The 20,901-nt window shown below is 37.1% G+C and overlaps 1 protein-coding gene across 6 annotated transcripts in view; it reads right to left on the reverse strand.

Moving 5' to 3' along the window:
• Positions 1-1,119: 1,119 nt before the first annotated feature.
• Positions 1,120-20,901, reverse strand: part of LOC138349680 (protein bicaudal C homolog 1-like) — a 28,137-nt gene continuing 8,355 nt past the window's right edge. For 3 of the 6 annotated variants that reach the window (XM_069301389.1, XM_069301388.1, XM_069301391.1), the window contains 11 exons: positions 20,556-20,721; positions 19,569-19,682; positions 17,455-17,643; positions 17,066-17,254; positions 13,431-13,595; positions 12,433-12,561; positions 9,086-9,219; positions 8,809-8,916; positions 5,488-5,668; positions 4,709-4,828; positions 1,120-3,197 (listed from right to left, as the gene is read on the reverse strand). In XM_069301389.1, the coding sequence (XP_069157490.1) occupies positions 3,094-3,197; positions 4,709-4,828; positions 5,488-5,668; positions 8,809-8,916; positions 9,086-9,219; positions 12,433-12,561; positions 13,431-13,595; positions 17,066-17,254; positions 17,455-17,643; positions 19,569-19,682; positions 20,556-20,721 (1,599 nt within the window). In that variant the 3' untranslated portion in view covers positions 1,120-3,093. The remainder of the gene's footprint in view (positions 3,198-4,708; positions 4,829-5,487; positions 5,669-8,808; positions 8,917-9,085; positions 9,220-12,432; positions 12,562-13,430; positions 13,596-17,065; positions 17,255-17,454; positions 17,644-19,568; positions 19,683-20,555; positions 20,722-20,901) is intronic. The other 3 variants (XM_069301392.1, XM_069301390.1, XM_069301393.1) reach the window with 3 other exon arrangements.

Here is a 20,901-nt window from a genome sequence, read left to right on the forward strand (position 1 = left end):
ATCTGTTCAACTAGCAGTAAGTAGTTACTCAGGGGTCGGGTTTTGATAATCTTGTGAAATTTATGAACGTGAATTTTAACAGTAAAAAGTCGATAATTACTACTTGTGTCAAATTCGTAAGTGGCACTAGTTAATAAAACTAATATTGGTAATTAGTAAATTTGAGTGGTTGGCAGTAGTCTTTCACCAAAAACAATACCGATTCCTTATCACAAAGGGATAAAACACTAGCTTCCACTCTAAAGGTTTTAGAAGAATCGGAATATTCATACTGTATATTGAACACAAGCAATTATTGAAAATAATTTACCAGAAGACAACATTAGTGGCCTCAATAATGTTAAGACTGGAAAATTGGAAGTTGATGAATATGCAGGGCATCCATACCATGCTGTGTTCAATTGGGTACACCGACAAGCTCCACTGGATGATTTTAAGGTTATCTCGGGATGATTTCGGGGCTAAGCGTCCCTGTGGCCCGGTCCTCGACCAGGCCTCCTTTTTGTTCCAGGAGCATCAGGGTGAAAGAAACTCTGCCCATTTATTTCCGCCTCCGCCGGGGATCGAACCCGAAACTTCAGGACTACGAATCCGAAGCGCTGTTCACTCAGCTGTTATGCCCCAGTGGGGCTGGATAGTGGAAAAAAATAATTCATTGTGTCGGGGGGACAAGCAGCCAGAGTGTATTCATACGCATTAGGCTAATATTGAGGTTCCCCCTCAAGGTCGAATTATTTACCACGCCCAGGATGCAACCCCAGAAGCTGACCAACTTCTGAGTACCTACTCACTGCTAGGTGAACAGGTGCATTAGATGAAAAGAAATGTGCCAAACTATTTGTTGGGCAAGAGTTGAACCCGGAATTCTCGAGTGTGCATCGAGAATGAACCCAACTGTACTACCGGGACCTTCCTGATACAAGCTTAAATTTCTTGTTGAAGCCCACATAGCAGCTCCAGAAACAAGAATCATGTACAAGTATTTAAATATTAAAAGCCACCTGCTCCAGTGCAGAATCTGTCCTCCAGTACTGAACATTCATAAGTTACATTAGCATGTTCTTCAACTTCTTCATACAGCTTCCTCTGTTATTGAAGAATGGCCATCAAAAGACAAGGTAAATTTAGATAATCTTTATTCAAACTAAACAAAATCGGTAAATAAATTGAAAATTCTGATTTCTTTAGAAATCCTAAATTTCAAAAATCTTTATTAAAATAAGAGCATACTAGATACTTAGTTTTGGATATTTTTATATTAGAAACACAACTAAATTTTTCAAGGGAAAAGCGAGATCACCTGTAAAACCCGGACACAACTAAAACTTGGAATGCTAAAAAAAAAAAAAGAAAAAAAATTTAAAATCAAACAGGAATGACCACTTTTCGAAAGATAACAAGATTAGAAAAAAATACATGCATACTTTTTTTTCAAATTGCTGCATTTTCCATTTTACAGCACTATGATGGTATAAAAATAATGAACTAACCTTGGGGGTATCACCCTGAATTGTAAAACATTACCTATAGTTAATATCACAATTACATTCCACATGAACACTGCATCAAGGCACTTTCTGTACATTTATGGAATGACCTTAAAATTGTAAAACAAATCTATCATGGGGCCACACGATCCATGGCAGAACTAGAGCTCGGTCAGTCAAAATCTATTGGTGTAAGCAGAGAACAAATGAACGAAACAGACACATGGCATTGTGTTGAAAGCTACAGAAGGATGCAAGGATGCATGCACACTTCTGCTTTCTCCAGATATCTCTTGCCATTTTAGTGTCCACTAAACTGAAAATGTAATATTCTGCTTTAACCTCATTTTAATCCAAAGGACTCATGCAAATTTACATAATAACCAACCTGGTCAGAAACTGGTATCATACAAACAACATACTTTCAATATATAAAAATAGAACACATAAAATGCAATAGTAACTACAGCACCTTGCACAAGGAAACATGATGCACAGTGGGCACTATTGGCCAGTAATAAGTCATCATTTGGTCAAGACACAACACTTCAATTTGAGAGCGCCATTTTACCTATTGGGTAATTTCAGTCCAGCATGCTGATGCCATTAAGTCTGAGTAACCAATAGCGTAACTCTGAAAAACCTGTGTAACATTTGTACTTCCACTCTGAAACAGAGTACTTGCGTACATCATGTGCAGCAGCTGCACGTCAAGCAGTCATAGCTAATTCTGGTCTTAAGTTACATGGCTGAAATACAGTCATAGTTTCAGCAAAAATCAAGTGACTTATAGTATGTCAAGACAAATACAAGAAGCTTAACAGATGCACAGCATTAGTGTCAGCAAAAAAATAAAAAAAAAATAAAAAAAATGCATTACAAAACATATTTTAGCTTTCTTTTCTCCCCAGATGAAAGAAGATAAATTAAATCTATACAGTTTACTTTAACATACAAGCTGACCACTAGTCCATGATTCTGGGTTGTCGGAGGCATCTAGTGCTCACAGAAGACAAAAATCAATGGTGAATGGCTTTCGTACATTACCAACCAAATATCAAACAAATGTTGCAACTAGTGCCATAATTGATAAACATGGAATTCTTAAGCACTAATTTACAAATGTTAATATGCTAATATTTTGGCCGTATTAAAAAAAAAAAAATCCCATTGCTTGAAAAATTCCCTGAATGGAAAGAATCAAAAGATGTCAAAATTTGCTGTTAAGTGTCAGGGGATTTGTTTTGTTTTAAATAACTATTAGAAACTGCAAAAGGCAGAACTTTAGGTGTAATTTACTTTTAAAACTGCTAGTTTTTACTAGTTGCTATTAAAAAATAAACACACCCCTAACTACAAAAGGGTTAGCAATTCATATTTTTTTAACAAAGAGAACCAAATAATCAGGGACAATAAGAACTACTCCTCCAGTTATATAACATTAATTGGTCAACATTAACTTTATATGAAATTTAATCAAGTACACGATATCGGTCATAGCACACCACACTCGCAGTCCGTCAACTCATTACACACAGCATTATTTCAGTAGTCAAACAGCTACTCCATGTAATCCTTCCTCACGTCATTCCCCGTCTCCCTTACATTATTCCCACGTTGACGTAGTCTCTCGTATGGCAGAAGTACGGTCTACTCCACTCTTTACGGCCCCAACTCCCCCAAAGAAGAAGGGCTTTTTAGTAGACAGATCTGGAGGGTAATAAGAGAATTTACCTATAATTATACTCAAATATATGATCTAACTCGTGCCTTGCCAGACAATGTAAATCCAGTTAATCAACATTGTACTGTATAACAATTTATAATAATAATAATGTGGTGGTGGTTTATAAAATGGTACAGGTGAACGGGGGTTTTTACACGTTATTAGACGATCACAGTAAGCCGAAGGACTCAAATGGATGGTAATGTAAAAATGTTAAAGGCTTTAAATATTTATTGTTGGTATTTAGAAACTTAGAACAGTTCTAAATAATGATTAAATAATGAAGGTGGTAGAGCTGCATAGAAAGGAAACTGTATCCCAAGGAAAGACAAGAATTATTATGGTGCATTTAGAGAGGCAATGTGTCAAACACCACCCAACCCTAACAGATGGAAAATACAGTATGGAAATTAAACGAGACTGGAAAATCAATTTACCATGCTAACAAATTTAAATGCTTTAAAATTAATATGGTATTTATCAATGAGTAGGATTAACAAATGTTACAAGGCAGAAGGAACACACAGCTTAATTACATATTTACTTTAAACACAAGCCCTCTCACCAGTATAAATGCCATGTACAACAAATGTACTGTAAATATAATTGAATTGAAACAAAAGATCTAATTCTAATAGAATGAACCTAACCTAGTTCTAAATTCTACAAATCCCACCCATTTCCAAAAACGGATATGCGACAAGAACAGCAGCACTGTACTGTCACGATTGTGTTGAGGATGAATAATGAGACACTGCAAGGTCCAAAGGCCAACACAACCTAACTGCATGGAGTATATGCAAGTAGCTTTATTTCATTGTCTAACCATTAACATAGAAAGCAAATTGAGTATACCTGTATACATAATATGTACTAATGTTTTATTGATAAAACCAGAACTGGATTACTGTGCTTAGTAGGCACAGTATTTGTATATTTGATAGCCAATAACTACACTCAATATTTTGACGAAGAAAACTAGTAGTAAAATGTTGACCAAACCACACAGTAGAAAGTGAAGAGACGACGACGTTTTGGTCCATCCTGGACCATTATCAAGTCAATTGTGACTGGTTGCCTGGTCAATGGTCCAGGATGGACCAAAATGTCGTATTCTCTTCACTTTCTAGTGTGTGGTTTGGTCAACTTTTTTTTTTCAGCCACGTTATTGTGACTTCATCTGCACGAGTAATAACTACCGGGGTAGTTAAATTTTGTGGGTAATACTGAATGCTATATTAGATTTAAGCTTCTAATAATAGCATAAAGTACATGGAACAGTGCAGAACAGACATGACTGCCTGGGTAACTGGCAGCTGTCACCATTTCTTTAAATAGGAATTCCAATGAAAACTTTAAAAATTTAAAATTAACACGTGTGGGAAATTGCTAAGCACAGATACAAATTATTAAATCTCTAACACATGCCAGTTAAAATCTTAGTGTACTCTACTCTCACAAACAAATACAACAAATTCAGTACTTTATGACTGACCTCTTATAGCCATGAGTATCTTCCTGCGGTGTCCAAATATCTGTATGCCAAGCTCTTTCAGGTCTGTGTCATTGAGTGACACGAACATATTTATATCAACTTCTTGGGCCACAAATACATCTGAAAGAATTAAATGCAGATAAGGAAAGGCAGTCATCCATTGTCAAATTTAATAGCTGTTACTTTGTCTACCTCTTGAATAAAAAATAAAATATTTTGGAAAATCATTTTGAAAACTGACCGACATCTTTACAAACATTATATACATTGCAGAAGAGTATAACAGAAATCAGTAGCAATATTGCAATGTTTTTTTTTTTTTTTTTTTTTTTTTTTTTTTTTTTTTTGAGATATATACAAGAGTTGTTACATTCTTGTACAGCCACTAGTACGCGTAGCGTTTCGGGCAAGTCCTTAATCCTATGGTCCCTGGAATACGATCCCCTGCCGCGAAGAATCGTTTTTTCATCCAAGTACACATTTTACTGTTGCGTTAAACAGAGGCTACAGTTAAGGAATTGCGCCCAGTAAATCCTCCCCGGCCAGGATACGAACCCATGACATAGCGCTCGCGGAACGCCAGGCGAGTGTCTTACCACTACACCACGGAGACTGCAATGTTGGTGGTACACACAAACATGCAAAAGAAAATATCACTAACACTGCTTAAATAGCCCAACCCATACATGGAATTAAACAAAACTAACAGTTTTGGTCCATTCCAAACCTTTATCATGAGTACAATTTCCACAGCTGAATGCACAATATTACACACTCACCAATATACTGCTCTAATTTTAGATCCGTCAGTACGGATGTGATATCCGACTGCTGACTGGTGTGACAGGCACTCTCTCTGGGTCGAGGTAGCACGCAATCCATATAATTACTGGATGAAAGGCTAAAAGGCTGTCGTTGCACCATCAAGTTATCACTAGTGCCAAGTGAAGTTTGGCCAAGCTGTGAAGGGATATACAGTAGTGCATTTTATAAATGTGCTTCAGAACAAAATAAATACACAACAAATTGTCTAATAATATGTTTAACTTTTATGGTTTCGTAACAATTAGTAAAGGTTTATGTATGGCATTTTGAAAAGTAAATGAAAACCAAAGTTTCCCATTAAAATTCTTATTTTGTCTGTTTGCATACCAAAAAATCATTACCCATGACATGCCACTCAATGTTATAAATTTCATATTACCTTTACTACCTAGAAATTATGGTGCAATAGACCTTCGTGCAGCACCTAGTCTTAGAGAATGGTTCGTGTAACTATGACCATGATAAACAAGAATACACAAACTAGTATATGCACAACATGCAATACAAGTTATCACATTTGTGTGTTAATGAACTTTTTGGGTTACCTTATTGCATCATGTCCCATACCTTACCTTGAGGTACCCATCTCTTAACATTCTACAACTGCTACTTTTCAAAGATCATCCCTTGATAGCATGTTCGTTCCATAAGGTTTTCCTTTAGAACAACCCCAATGTTGTGGAAGAACTTGCTGCATATTGGAAGTACAGTACTACCATCAAATGAGTTTGCTAATGGAGAACATGTGTAATACTAGTTAGTTCTCATCAGTAATAAGAAAAATATATCGAGCCTTTACAACGGAATCCATCCTGCACTTCCCCAATCACATCGGGTATACTCAATGTTATAGTCTGTGAATATATATGTAATCGAGCAAATCTTTGACTGGAAAAGGTGGCAACTGTTTAACTGCACAAATCTCTGGTGCACTCCCACTTGGATTATTGTATCCAAACATGGAGACCATCAGTTATTTACTTTTAGTTATTTATATATACACAGAAGAAAGTACACTGGGTTTGCGTGTACATAACATTACTGTTTTTACATTCTTGAAGTCGCTAATCTGCATAGCATTTTAGGCAGGTCCTTGATCTAACATATAATTATTGATAAATATAAATAAATAAATGTTTATTCAGGTAAAGTACATACATACAAGAGGTTATACAAAAATTGATAGATTTATAGATAGAGCTAGTACATACAATAACTAAAGCCACTATTACGCAAAGCGTTTCGGGCAGGAAAAACACTAAAGACTAAAACTTAATACTAATTGAGATTAAAGTATAAAATGTGTTTAGAAAATATAAAAATAAAGGGGGAAACCATGGCAGAAAAACAGCATAAATACAATTTGGTCGACGAACAGCATTGTTTAAAAATAACAGACATGGGTTGACAATATAGGGGTAAGGTAGGTTACAGGAGTTAATTAGGTAGTGCTTAGTTTTTATCTTAAACTGGTTGAGAGAGGTACAGTCTTTAACATGGTTGGGAAGGTCATTCCACATTCTGGGATGTGGAAAGGGTCCAGTTTTGGGATGGGGGATGGAGGTAGCAGGGATGGGGGATGGAGGTAGCAGGGATGGGGGATGGAGGCAGCAGGGATGGGGGATGGAGGCAGCAGGGATGGGGGATGGAGGCAGCAGGGATGGGGGATGGAGGCAGCAGGGATGGGGGATGGAGGCAGCAGGGATGGGGGATGGAGGCAGCAGGGATGGGGGATGGAGGCAGCAGGGATGGGGGATGGAGGCAGCAGGGATGGGGGATGGAGGCAGCAGGGATGGGGGATGGAGGCAGCAGGGATGGGGGATGGAGGCAGCAGGGATGGGGGATGGAGGCAGCAGGGATGGGGGATGGAGGCAGCAGGGATGGGGGATGGAGGCAGCAGGGATGGGGGATGGAGGCAGCAGGGATGGGGGATGGAGGCAGCAGGGATGGGGGATGGAGGCAGCAGGGATGGGGGATGGAGGCAGCAGGGATGGGGGATGGAGGCAGCAGGGATGGGGGATGGAGGCAGCAGGGATGGGGGATGGAGGCAGCAGGGATGGGGGATGGAGGCAGCAGGGATGGGGGCAGCAGGGATGGGGGATGGAGGTAGTGGGGAGGGTGCGGTTTGAAGGATAGAGGTTCATCCCACCATCCATCCATCCAGCCCCCCCCCCCCCCCCCCACCTTCCACCCAGGAATACAAGAAAATTCACTTTTGCAGACAGTCGTAGACAGTTGGAACAAGTTTAGCAAGAAGATTGTGGAGGCCAAAATAATCAGTGGTTTCAAAGCACTGTATGACAGTGCTAGGATAAGGCACACCACAAGCATAGCTCTCGTCCTGTAGCTACACTTAGGTACGGTAATTACATACACAAAAGGTACAATGGATTGTGAAAGTACACATTTGGGATTAAGTGGTACATTCTTGCAAAGTCACTAACTTCTATTTATTCATTCATGGCTTCTTCATGTTCTTGCGAGTCATTGTGCAATAGAGCGAGTTGTCAACTATAGCATTCATAAAGAGTTTTCATACCATGAGAGTAAGTCTTTTGCTAAGAGGCAGCCTTAAAATACACAATTACATAAAAATAAAGAGCTGCAAAAGCCCATTTTAATTCTGAACCATGACCAACGAAGTTAAAATCAAATCAAATTGAAAGTACATACATACAAGACGAGTTACAAACAATATTGGATTTCGAGCTAGTACATACAATGCCTAAAGCCACTAATATGCATTGCATTTTGGGGAAGTTGTGGGGAAAAAACCCTAAAGACTAAAACTTAATAGTTGACTAATGCCCCATTTCCAATTCTGAACCAAAATGTAATATTTTTTTGTTCCAACTATTACGTTGGATTATCATCTTTCCAGCTGGCTGCCAATCTTCAGATATTGTGTACACAAGAGCACGAGGGACAGACAAGGGGACAAATGGAAAAACTATACAAATTTTCCATTCAAGATCCTAACACACCAACACTGTACTTTCAAATACAAAAAGGCAAATGAAAGCTTAATACCTTCTTCATAATTGGCACAACTGAATGATCCAAAGTTTGATACCCGTGTAACATGACATGGTTAGACAAGTCTCCTTACACAAGATGCATCTGTTCTCTTTTTCCCCCCGCTAGGGAATCAAAAAAAAAAAAAAAAAAAAAAAAAAAAAAAAAAAGTTATCTCCCAGAGTATGGGAAACCATATTTACTATGCATATGGATTCAATATACAGTATACATATTGGATGCAAACCAACTGTGTTTACCTGCGTCATACGAGATGGATAATGTAGACTAGACATTGCTTGGCTGGACGAAAAGTCCCCGGCTCCAGCCTCCTGCTGCTGCCACTCCTCCCAACCCTCCAGCCCTCCCTATGGAAATAAACTGTCTATACACTACTGCCATTACAAATGCCACAGAACTAATAAAATAAAATTTTCATTATGAAATATAATGCTTTTAACAACTTTTGTAGTGTACATAATGGAAATTATTTAAAAGCAACACAAAATTAAATACAAAAAGGAAATATTTTATCACCTGATTAGTCTTCAAGAGTCTATTTTCCTGCATCTTCTGTCGAATCATGAAGCCTGGCATACTTTTACTGAATCCATAGCCTGACCAACTTGACGTTGGAGTACGAGGACTCGAGTCTACTTGCTCTTTCATGGCTGTTGGACATAATTAGCATTTGGTAAAAAATTAATGATGTTCCTAAAGGCATAAAAAAAAAAAAAAAAAAAAAAAAAAAAAAAAATGGTTGGAAGCATCTCATAACAAGAATATAGAAATAGCAGAAAGCCTACTGGCCTTTGCAAGACTGCTATTTATATCCACCTATATTTATTCATTGATGACTGACCACCTCAAAATCTAGCAACCCCCCCCCCAGTTATGTTTCCCAGAAATTTGTTACCCCACAGTAAATTATAATTTGTTCCGTACACAGAACACTTGCCAAACCAGTATTTACCACAGTCGTTCATGAATCTAAAATTCTTGTTTGAAATTAAACCACTAGGTCCATGCACCAGCCCTAGTTGCTGCTCTTACTGATATACTATACTGGTTTAAAATCCAGTTTCAAGATTTTATGCAATGGCCACCATTGTATAAAATATTGACCAAGTACTCAAGACACTAATTTTGAGACCACAAGTTTGATGAACTTTTTAAAAAATATATTTTAAAGTAGCTTCCAAAATTCCTGAGCAATATTTTATAACAAGGTCAAATCTCATAAATGAATATATTTGATTAAACTTTGTATTTTCAAGCACACAAAATTAAATTATTAAAGCTTAAAGGAGAGAAAAAAAATTGAATATAGCTATCTGGGAATCAAGTCAGCCTAAAGAAAAATAAATAAATCCTGCACAAAATATCAAAGCAAAAATTCCTTTATGCTTATACAAGAAGAAAAACCCTTGAAAGATGAGACCAACCACCGGTTGAACATTTCGGGGGATCAGCATCTATAAATGACAAATGCAGCAACTGAATGAATACTTTGCATCAGTGTTCACATTAGAAAGATTGGACAACATCCCTACACCCACACACATTATTATGTTATGAAGCAGAAGAGAATGGGCTGAGGAATCCCCAATTATGGGAAAGAGGAGGGCATCATCAAATTTAAAGAATTAAGAGATCCACATGTGGATGGAATTTTACCCAATATCAAAGGAAATGAGCAGATAAAATTGGTCTACTATCATTGAAATGCCTAATCACAATGTACACCAATAAGTGTTACAGTATTTGTATAATTGAAAATATACAAATATCATGCTTATCTTCAAGAAAGGCAGTATTTCAGCAGAGTATGATCACTACATATAAAATATTAAAGGGAATCAACAAAATTGATTAATTCTAGAGACCTGGAACTTCAAGAACAAGAGGTCGTGTTTAGGCTAATTAAATACTGCTGCCAAAAAGTATTAGAAAATTCACTTTTGCAGTGGAAATGTTTGTAATAAGTGAGAAGGTGGAAGGGTCCAAAACGGTCAATACTTTTAAGGTGTTGTATGACAAAACTAGGAAGATGGGATACCATGAGCATAGCTTTCAGCCTGTAACTACACTTATATACTGTAATTACCCATTAGCCAAATCTTGCACTTAGGTGTGTAATTATGTTTATACATTTGTTTCTTTGGAGGTGACCTGAAGTGCAGTGGCTTGTTCAGTTTGCTCACAACTGAGTGGGCAAGGTTACAATTCCTAGAAAAGGCAAGACGTTTGGACACTTACGCATGCCTGACACCTCCGTTTACCTAACACTAACTGGGTACCTGGGAGTTGGTGAACTGTTGTGAGCTTGTACTGGGAAAGTCCAAAAGCCTAACAGGTTTTCTGTCCAAAAGTAAGTAAACTGTATTCTTCCTAATATTAAATTCTCATGCCTCAACCCTTCATATGTACACAAAGGGATAAAACACTGTCATTCAGCACATGAACATGAGCCATTCACCCACTAAACTGCTTTCAACAAATTATTTGGCAGTACAGGTACAGTAATAAGTTATGTAAATTCAGGTAAATTCATTACACTGTATATTAAGTTTTTAGTGTTTGATTACTTTTGTGGCTAGAGGAATTCAGAACTACACAAAATCAAGAGTCGTGTGCTTCATGATGTACTCTAGCACTTGGGGGAGACTAATCAGTCTGTCCCGACCCAATGAACACAAAGACCAAAGAGCCAGAGCTCAAACCCCTGCAAGCACAACTAAGTGAATACAAACACATTGCCTCTTGTTACCTCCTTGAAGTCACACTTGCATACAACACATTACACGGCTGACTTGCATTTGCTTAGCCCTGGTCTGTTGGGTGTACAAGACAGCGTCACCCCCTAAAAGTATTTCACTCTGGCTTTTGCTCCAGAGTTTATACTGTTCTGTTCTAGAAACAATACAGGGGTACTTAAAAAAAAAAAAAAAAAAAAAAAAAAAAAAAAAAAAAAAAAAAAAAAAAAAAAAAAAAAAAACAGAAGTGTGCATGAACATTAACCAAACAAGTTTCTAAAAAATTTACTACTGAAGACATTATTATTAATTATGCCAAGTCTGTCCAGACTTCCTACACATTTGAAAGGTCAAATCTGTTCCAAACGTACCAAAATTGTTCCAGTAGACAATTTATTTTGGATTTTTAATATTTAGATTTTGTTTCAGGTTGCACTGTATACATGTATACGAGGTAACATGTACAGAATTTGGCAACTATTATGCACCATCTGAACTCCTGAAATTCACAGCACAGAAAACTTTGGACCACTCAATTTTCATAAAACCTCACTTGTCAAGGTTGACGAGTCAAGCCTTACGCCAACCATTCATAAAGCAAGAACAGTGAAATATAGTCACATTTTACCGAAACCGTGTCCCCATCTGCCATGGGGGAACAGCCCCATGGCAGATGGGGTTGCTCCCAAGTCACCTTTTATGTTCCTTAACATACAAGGTGGCTTGGGTCACAGGACCCAAAAGGCATGTGCATTTAGTTCCAGTTTTTAACAGGTACTCAAAAACACTACTGGTAATTTGTATGGGCCTTCCTTTTATAGTCGTCACTGATGCCGAGGGTTAAGAAGGTCTTGGACGTTTTTAAAGAATGAACTTCTATTGGGTACTCAGGGCTTAATTAAATGATCTCTAATAACTCCCCAGAACCTATTACCTATGGTGCTAGTGCCAGTGTGTGATCCTGCCTCACTACACACCACATCTTGGGGTGGATCAACAGATATAAGCCATAGTATGTACTATACTACATATACATACATTTTATAGATACATTAGTGTATCAGTATGTATAGATACATATATACATATATATACACATATATACACTATATACATATATAATACAACCTTTAGCTGCCTGGACTTTCTTTGAACTGTAGTCTGAGAGCGAGGTCATTTTTTGAGCAGCCATCTCAATACGCTTCTTCTCACACCCAGGAGCTCGTCTATCAATATCTGTCAGCAATGCAGATATTGCTGGAAAAAACAAACAGCATACTGTAAACTGGTGTCAACAAATAATCTTTTTTTATTTCTATCAAGAACAGCCTCTCACTGTATTAGGAAATGAACAATCTTTAACCCTTCGGCTGTACAGCGAGATGCCGGAAGTGTACATCATTTCGAGAAGTACAATTTGATATGCTCAAATTGAAGAAGCTTTAGACAACTACCAACTGATGATGAAGCCTGTTAAAATTATCTCAAAAGATAATGACTACTGCATATAATTGATTTGAGCCTTAGTTTTGAAGATGGATTGCACTCAAGCACCACCATTCACCACACCTAAAATATGAACACCTTAGTTGCAAATTGACTCACTCCCTTCACACCCAGGCTTGACTGGCAGAGACTCGTCTCCAGTTCTCGGTGGTTGTAATCCAATCGTTATGAATTCAGACATTCATCGACTGTCATTGCCAATGAAAGTTAATCTACACAACACCTAGTTTCCCAAACCTTAAAGCGAGTTCCTAAATGCAAACTTTTCTTCATCCATTAACTAAATGGTAATAGGAAAACTTAACCAATTTAGGCATTAGAATCCTAAAATGTTGGGTTTACCAAGACAAAAATAATTTCAGACATTTCATGTTCAGATTCAGGCAAGTTCTTAAAAAAATGCCCCAAAACTTGAAGGTTTGGAAACCTATTTAATTAAAAAGTTAATAGTGTACTATTGAATACAACTTGCAAATTAAATTTATCTTATTTGGTAGTCTAAACCAACTAATGACTTAAAAACCTTTCAATATATGATAATTCTATGCCACTAATGACCTTTATTAACCCACGACAATTCTACCCCATTATTTTTATTAAAATAATTGCAGTTTGTTTACCATTCATTCCATTAGTGGTAGCCGATTCTGCATCGGCATACTGACTCTGGTGTGACGTGGAAGACATATGGCCATTAATGATCTGGTCTGGAGATGCGTCACGCGGAGACGGTGCTGGGGATGATAGAGAACTCCCACTGTTACTGCTTGTTCCACATGAAGCATCTGCAAAATGGACATAGACAAAAATAATGGAGCCTTAAAAATTAATCCCCCCCCCCCCTTAATCTAATCCCTGATTTATTTAACCAAATACCATTAGGAATGGGACCAACCTAAGATTGTGAGCAATTGGGGGGGTGGGTTGGTTTATGATCTAGTGCAGTGTCATTTATTTTTGGAGCTTGGGAAGGTTAGGGAGTAGAATGGAAGGCAGGAAGGAGACATTTTGAATATAAACTTTGGATAGGCTGAAGCGAGTAAAAGTAAAAAACATGCCAGATTCTTTTCACAAATTATAGTTAAACCTTCATCAAACAAAAACTACAGGTAGTATTTGATGTAAATTTCACATGCATTACATTTTGGTTGATCAAAAACAGCTCAATCTAGAGATGGATTGGACAATAATTTGAACCGCTGCACAATCTTTAAATATTACTCTCCCACCACTTCCCTGCCACACAAATAATTCCATAATGTTTTTATGAAATTGATCAATTACAATGGATACTTTGTAGGCACAGTATTTGTATATTCTATAAGGCCACTATTTACATAGGATTTTGAGCATAACTTGCAATAGTGATTTGGTTTAACATTTCAATACAAGCCCAACATGTACCATCTGTATAAACTTGTGTATGTATAACTTCAAAAGTAAAACCAAAAAGTACCTAATTTCATCCTCATAGATTCCTGCCTTGTGCTTCAAGGTCACACCGTATCTTGTACTACCCACTTACCCAATATTAGTACTCAAGACATGTATCCTATTAGTGCAATTATCTGTCAATGTATATTGCAGTTATTTGTCGATATAAAACCTTGCTACAATGTACGTTTCCATCTTACCCCCAATATGTTAGATTAAGGAACTACCTGAAATGCAATTCGTGTTGGTGGCTTTGCAGGAATGTAAAAATACCAATTTTATTTAATCTCACCAACCCATTGTACCCTATCGCAAATAAATTATTATTATTATTATTATTATTATTATTATTATAACTGCCTGTCCCGATACAATGAATTATTAATTATGAATTAACGCTGCCTGGGTGACTACAGTGAACAATTCCCCAAGCCTAACGGACTACCTGTTCTTGACAATGGAAACCAACTTGTGTATAATACGATTTTACACATTTTACCAGACTTTTAATAATAAAATAAATAAGTGTTTATTCAGGTAAGGTACATACATACAAGAGGTTTTACAAAAAATGGATAGATTTATAGATAGAGCTAGTACATACAATGCCTAAAGCCACTATTACGCAAAGCGTTTCGGGCAGGAAAAACATTAAAGACTAAAACTTAATACTTATCTGAATCACCCCCCCCCCCACCACTACTTTGGCTTACTATTAATTGCGAAATCATGTACCACTTTAAATGTTCTCGTATCTTCCCCACATCATACAAGAGGTAAATGTCTAAGACAAGGAAGCAAGGTTGAATCTCCAGTTGACACAAGCCAGAAGGCTAGCAAATAAAGTTGGTGTACTGTGGGAATATGCAGAGGCCAAGAATCCAGACATCAAGTCGGATGTAACTTTGATTCCGGGGAAAAAGAATGTAGTTAATCAACTGTACAAGTCTCTGGTGCACCTTCCACTTTGATTATTGTATCTAAGCATGAAGATCTTCAGAAAAGCTTCCATTTTGGAGAAAGTTCAACACCTGGCAACAAAAATCATTCCTAAACTAAGTCAACTCCTATACCAGGAAGTTTTGGGCCACAGGTCTAACACTACAAACCAGACATGACAGAGCCAATCTCTTCAAAACAAAATATTGAACAATTTGGAGATTAATCCAGACCACGTCTTCAAAAGGTCAGGTTTAACACGAACAAGGAGCAACAGTTACAAGCTCAACAAGCCACAATGTAGGACAGAAAACAGGATATGCTTTTTCATCCATATGGTTATAAACCCCTGGAACCAAATAAAGCTGTACATGCCAAATCACTGTTGTAATTTAATAATTTAACCCTTAAATTGCACAAAATGTCATATGATGTGACATTGAGCTCGGTTTCTAAAATTTTCTGAAACCCTTTCAAATGTTTTGTGCATAATCTACTAGGCAAATGCTCCAACTTTGTCTAAATGATACCAATTTAACTTGAAAAACAAGAAAATAAAAAGTAATTATAAAATTGAATATTGAAAACTTCAGATTTTGAAATCGGCTGCAAAAATATAAAGTACCACCAACTGTTCATTTGGTGGTGTTATGCTCTCAGAATAGCACAATCTTCATTTTTATATATTAAGAATATAGGTCTCCAGTATAGTTTACCAAAATTTTTTTTTGTCAATATGGCATTTGAAATATGCGCAAATTTAAAAAAAAATTGTATAACTCCAAACGTTTAGAGTTTATGAAAAATCAGTTCTATGGGGATTGTAGAACAGACAGCTGTGCACACTATAGTATAAAAATGGTGAGAATCGGTCAAACTAGATTTTTGGATACTGAAGTTGAAATTCTAGTTGGAGATATAATTGAAGTTGAAGTTATCGACAATGAATAAGACAGTTCTAATTCACGAATTTACTTTTATGTTGTTTGTACTGGAACATGTGAAAGTTGTAGGTCACAGAGTTGAAATGAAGTCAAGAACCCCCCCCCCCCTAACACTTTGCACTCATTCCAAAACTTTACTCACACAAGGTGTGTGTCATGTTATGTTGCTTTCACCATGACTAAGTGTGCCCATTAAGTACATGTAGAATAATAAGCACATTAAGAGCTTTGCGATAGCTTAATTTTTACGAATGTGCTTGTGTAAGCTACACACACACACACACACACACACACACACACACACACACACACACACACACACACACACACACACACACACACACACACACACACACACACAAGGATGCAAACAAACGGTGCAAGAAACTTGCTATAAATAAGCACAAAATCTGGTTTGCTGGCAATAACATCAATGTAGCTAATCAAGAGCCCCAAAAAATTTAGACCATCAATTAACAATACTTTTCCACTGACTTAATGCTACGAAACGACCTTTATGCTATTTAAAAAAAATAAATACAATTTCAATTTTGGTAACAATTGGCTGTCAATCTTTTCTTGTTTATCGAGAACCTCGAGTAAACAGGGTCCTCTCGTACCATATTAGCCGGCAGATAGCACATGTTTCTGGCCCATGATCTGAATATTTATTGTATTTACATTTCCAAAGTAATATATTTTACAATGCAAAACCATTTTATCATGTAATTTTGTATTTTCCTTGTAAATTAGGCACGATTTGTATGCATGAAATTTTGTGAAGACAAAAGAAGGACCAAATCTTAATAACCAAGATCTAATCACACTGGAGACAAATGCACATCTCTTTGATACAAGAAGAATGAGGATGGGAGGGGGGGGGAGAGGTAGAAGTCAACAGAGAAGTCAGAGGTACAGTACTGTAGATAATTCCGTACCCTCAACACCATTGGAGAGCGCCATGCCACTTAACCCACTGACAAGCGAGTTGAGGTTCACTCCTGAACTCATGCCAAGTCCTCCAGTCTGTTTGGATGTTATACAGTTGTTATTTGGCACGTTGCTATTATTGTTGTTGCAGTTGAAAGAGCTTGAGCGAAGAAGTAAGTTTGCCGAGTAGTACGAAGCTGTAGGAAGAAATTAATTCACGAATGAAAATCCACAATTCACAAGTTACTCGAACAAAAAATATATATACTATTGAATTAAAATTAATACAAACAAATCAAGAAAACATTGTTATAGCCTATACAAAATAGATTCAGACAATCACAAAAAAAATCTACAAAAATCAATTAAAAATTACCAAAATAAAAAGTGCACTTACAAGAAGGTTCAAACAACATGGTGCTGTACTGGGTACGTGAAAAGTGTGAGGGAAGCTGACTACTAGAGGGGCTAAGGCTGCTCCACGGTGCACTAGCGTGGACCTGAGGGCTGGGGGTGCCTGTGGGGGATGGGAGCGGAGATGAGCCCCCACTCCCACCACCCAACCACTGACCCAGGTTCAGATCTGCTAGAAACAAACCAGTGTCAGTCACACACAAAATAAGTCAAAATCAAATATAATAAAATTATAACCAAGAACAATTGTATTCAAACAGGCAATATTACAACAAACTAGTAAACAGCCTAATAATGTAGCGTATGCATTACTGTGACATTAAAGTTACTGCATACCTCCTACATAATTGCTAAAAAAAAATTATACAAATTAACATTTAAATACTGTATACTACAGGGGGGTACTTGGCACTGCTCATGACTAATGCCACAGCTTCACTACATACCTTCTCCACCTTGTCCATCTTTCAACACCTTCACTACTCTGTACCACCCTCCCTCCCTGTCCATAACCTTCCCTACTGTGGACATACCCACCTCTACTATTTATAAGGAGTTTGTTCACCCAGTTCACTCCAAACCCTTTGTCTGACTCCCAGCAGTTGACTAAGAACTGGTAAGGACCAGGAGAATCTGACAAAGTATTCCCAACCCACCAATAACCATCTCTGGACAAAGACCGGTCGCCCTACAAAGTTTGACATGACAGGGAATAAGTGTTTTGCTCCCAACCTCAAAACACACACACTTTTAAATACAATCTGTTTCACTCAAACACTAGCATGTAGCTAATGTCAATTTTCCATAAACAGACCATCTGTAGTTAAACCCAGATGCACTAATCATCAGATCCAGTACTGTAGTTCAGTGAGCCTCCTCAAGGTCATTGTAAATCAAATTCCCCTAGTGTCTCCTATGCATCAGTAACACCAGAAAGGAATATTTCGAAGGACTTCTGTTGTCCTAGTACTAAATGTCTACCTCTACTGTGTAGACCAGTTCATGGAAACACCATGACCTTATTTACAGCAGCAATCTAGTACTGTAATACAACCCATTTTAACCAAGTGGAAGTATTATTGATTATGATATGGAAGGATGATTGTACCGACAGCTCAAGACAGAGCACTGGAACCTAAGTATATACACACAACTTTGTTTCCATTACTTGAACCTAAGTATATACACACACACCCATCGTATTTGCCAGCGTATAATATGCCTTTTGTATTTTAAAATGCATCAAGAAAGTGCCCTGCGTTTAATGCAGCCGTATTACGGAGAGACTAGTGCCACAGGCTTGGGAGCTTGGCGAACATACTGTTCCGAGTACGTTCGCTAGGCACAAAAACCATTGCTAATAATAAAATACTGAAAACAAACCAAATTATTACAGTAAATTGTGTTTCTAATGCAGTAATAAAATATTGAAAGCAAGCAGAGTTATCGGTCTTGTCACAAATTTACGATACGTCAGCAGTTACGAAGAAAGTTCACATCGCCCCCTTACATAACATACATAACCCACACCTGATATAAGTTGCACATTATTTAATGACTGTTACCTTTAAGACATTCGTTATCTAAATGAAAAGTGCTCCTATAAATTTGAAATGTTCAACTTTTATATGCCTGTCAGCTATTTGCAATGTGTGAATGACACCACCACCAGAGCGTTGTGAAGGTGGACCGTCCCGGTGGCCTGATGCAGCAAAAAATATCACCACATCCAGAAAACAAGTTTCACATCCTGTATAGCAATTCTTCTGCCCAAAGTATAAACAACTACTGTAATGACTAGTATATAAAGTTTAGCTTTTTTTATTAATGTAAATGTTTCTCTTAGTTAAAATACGAATTTGTTTTATTTGTGTAAATTTTTATGTTCCATTTGTGATTGAGGGTATATACTGTAATCATAAATTAGTATGATTCTGCATGCAAGTTTTCCCATGCGGTTTCGTCAGAGGAGCGTCCCTGCACTACACGAGAGAGAGGGGGGCCGAGATTTTATTTATTGTTACTGTACCATATGATGAAGTAAAAAAAAAAAACACACACACACAATGCCCATTACAATACATTATATACACATACTAGTGAGGCCGTAGAGAGGTGCTGCATCTGGAATGTGGTATGTTGGAGGTATTTGGACTTTAGGTGGGGCTTTGTCTGCCCGAGCCAAGATCCGCCACGCCTCATAAATGTTACCTGCGGTGTAGAAAATTAAGTACTTTAATATTACTTGTACTTGTGTAAACTTTCAAATAACTACAAATTATCAAAGCAAAAAGCACTGTAAGCGTTTTAATTTAATTTTATCTCAAACTTTTACTCATCTGTGTGTAGACTAGTAACTGTGTGATTCACCATAGATGTAAAGTGCCTTGTATAGTGACCTGTGAGCCTCTTGTTGAATCACTTGTGAAACAAAAGATTATTGGTGTGTGTATTTGTGTAGGTGATAGTATATATGTGCATATAATTGTATATGTATTTATATATATGCACATGTATATACTGTATACGAGTATATGTACGAGCATATATAACACCAATAATTGTGTAACTAGCATCAAAAGATTGTTATTTGCTTAGCTAAACGAACTAGGAGGTTCAGTTCCTGAACCGATTATGTGCCTCTGTAACCCTTTACACCACTGCCCACGGGATGGGTAGGGGGTGCATAATAAAGAAAAATTGAATTGTGTAAAATAAAGAATTTATATAAATTATTCTCTAAGCACATGATTCATAGTCGTTTGAAATTTTATCCGATTACATTAACAACTACTTTTAAATATTTGCCCAATACACTAAACATACAGGGTACTTTGTAGAAGTTAAATAATGCTGCATAAATGTATTATGTTGGCCAACAGCCCCTTTTTTATTTTTTTACAAATAATGCTAATGTAAAAAATGAATCGAATTTATACATATATATATATAAAAAAATAAGTGACGGCTTTAACATTTGCCATTCCAAGTAATAAACATTCTAATACACAATTCTATAATCATTAAATTTAGCAAACCTAAACCCCCAACACTAAGAAACATGCACAACGACATCCGTCTCACCAGCATTTCTTTCTGCTCCTTTTATAATAACAGGCCGCCGACCATCCAGTCTCTTATTCTTTATGATTATGTTAACGTCGAGGGTCTGCATTATCTGCGACACTTCAGCAGAGTCTACCGTTTGGTCAGGCATCAAGTCAAACATAAGAACCAAAGGTAAAGCTCCCTGTAAAAGCAAATTGCTTTAAACATTACCAGCATCAAGAGAAAAATATTGCTATGTTTTTGCCAATTTGTATCACAGCTGCCAAATAATTAAATAAAAACAACATCAGCATTTGTTGATGAATTTGGAAAAAATATAACTGACAAGAATTTTAATCAAATAATCATTTAAGCCGCCTCC

Source organism: Procambarus clarkii, chromosome 45, assembly GCF_040958095.1.
Source record: "Procambarus clarkii isolate CNS0578487 chromosome 45, FALCON_Pclarkii_2.0, whole genome shotgun sequence".
In the NCBI taxonomy this organism is placed as follows: Eukaryota; Metazoa; Arthropoda; class Malacostraca; order Decapoda; family Cambaridae; genus Procambarus; species Procambarus clarkii.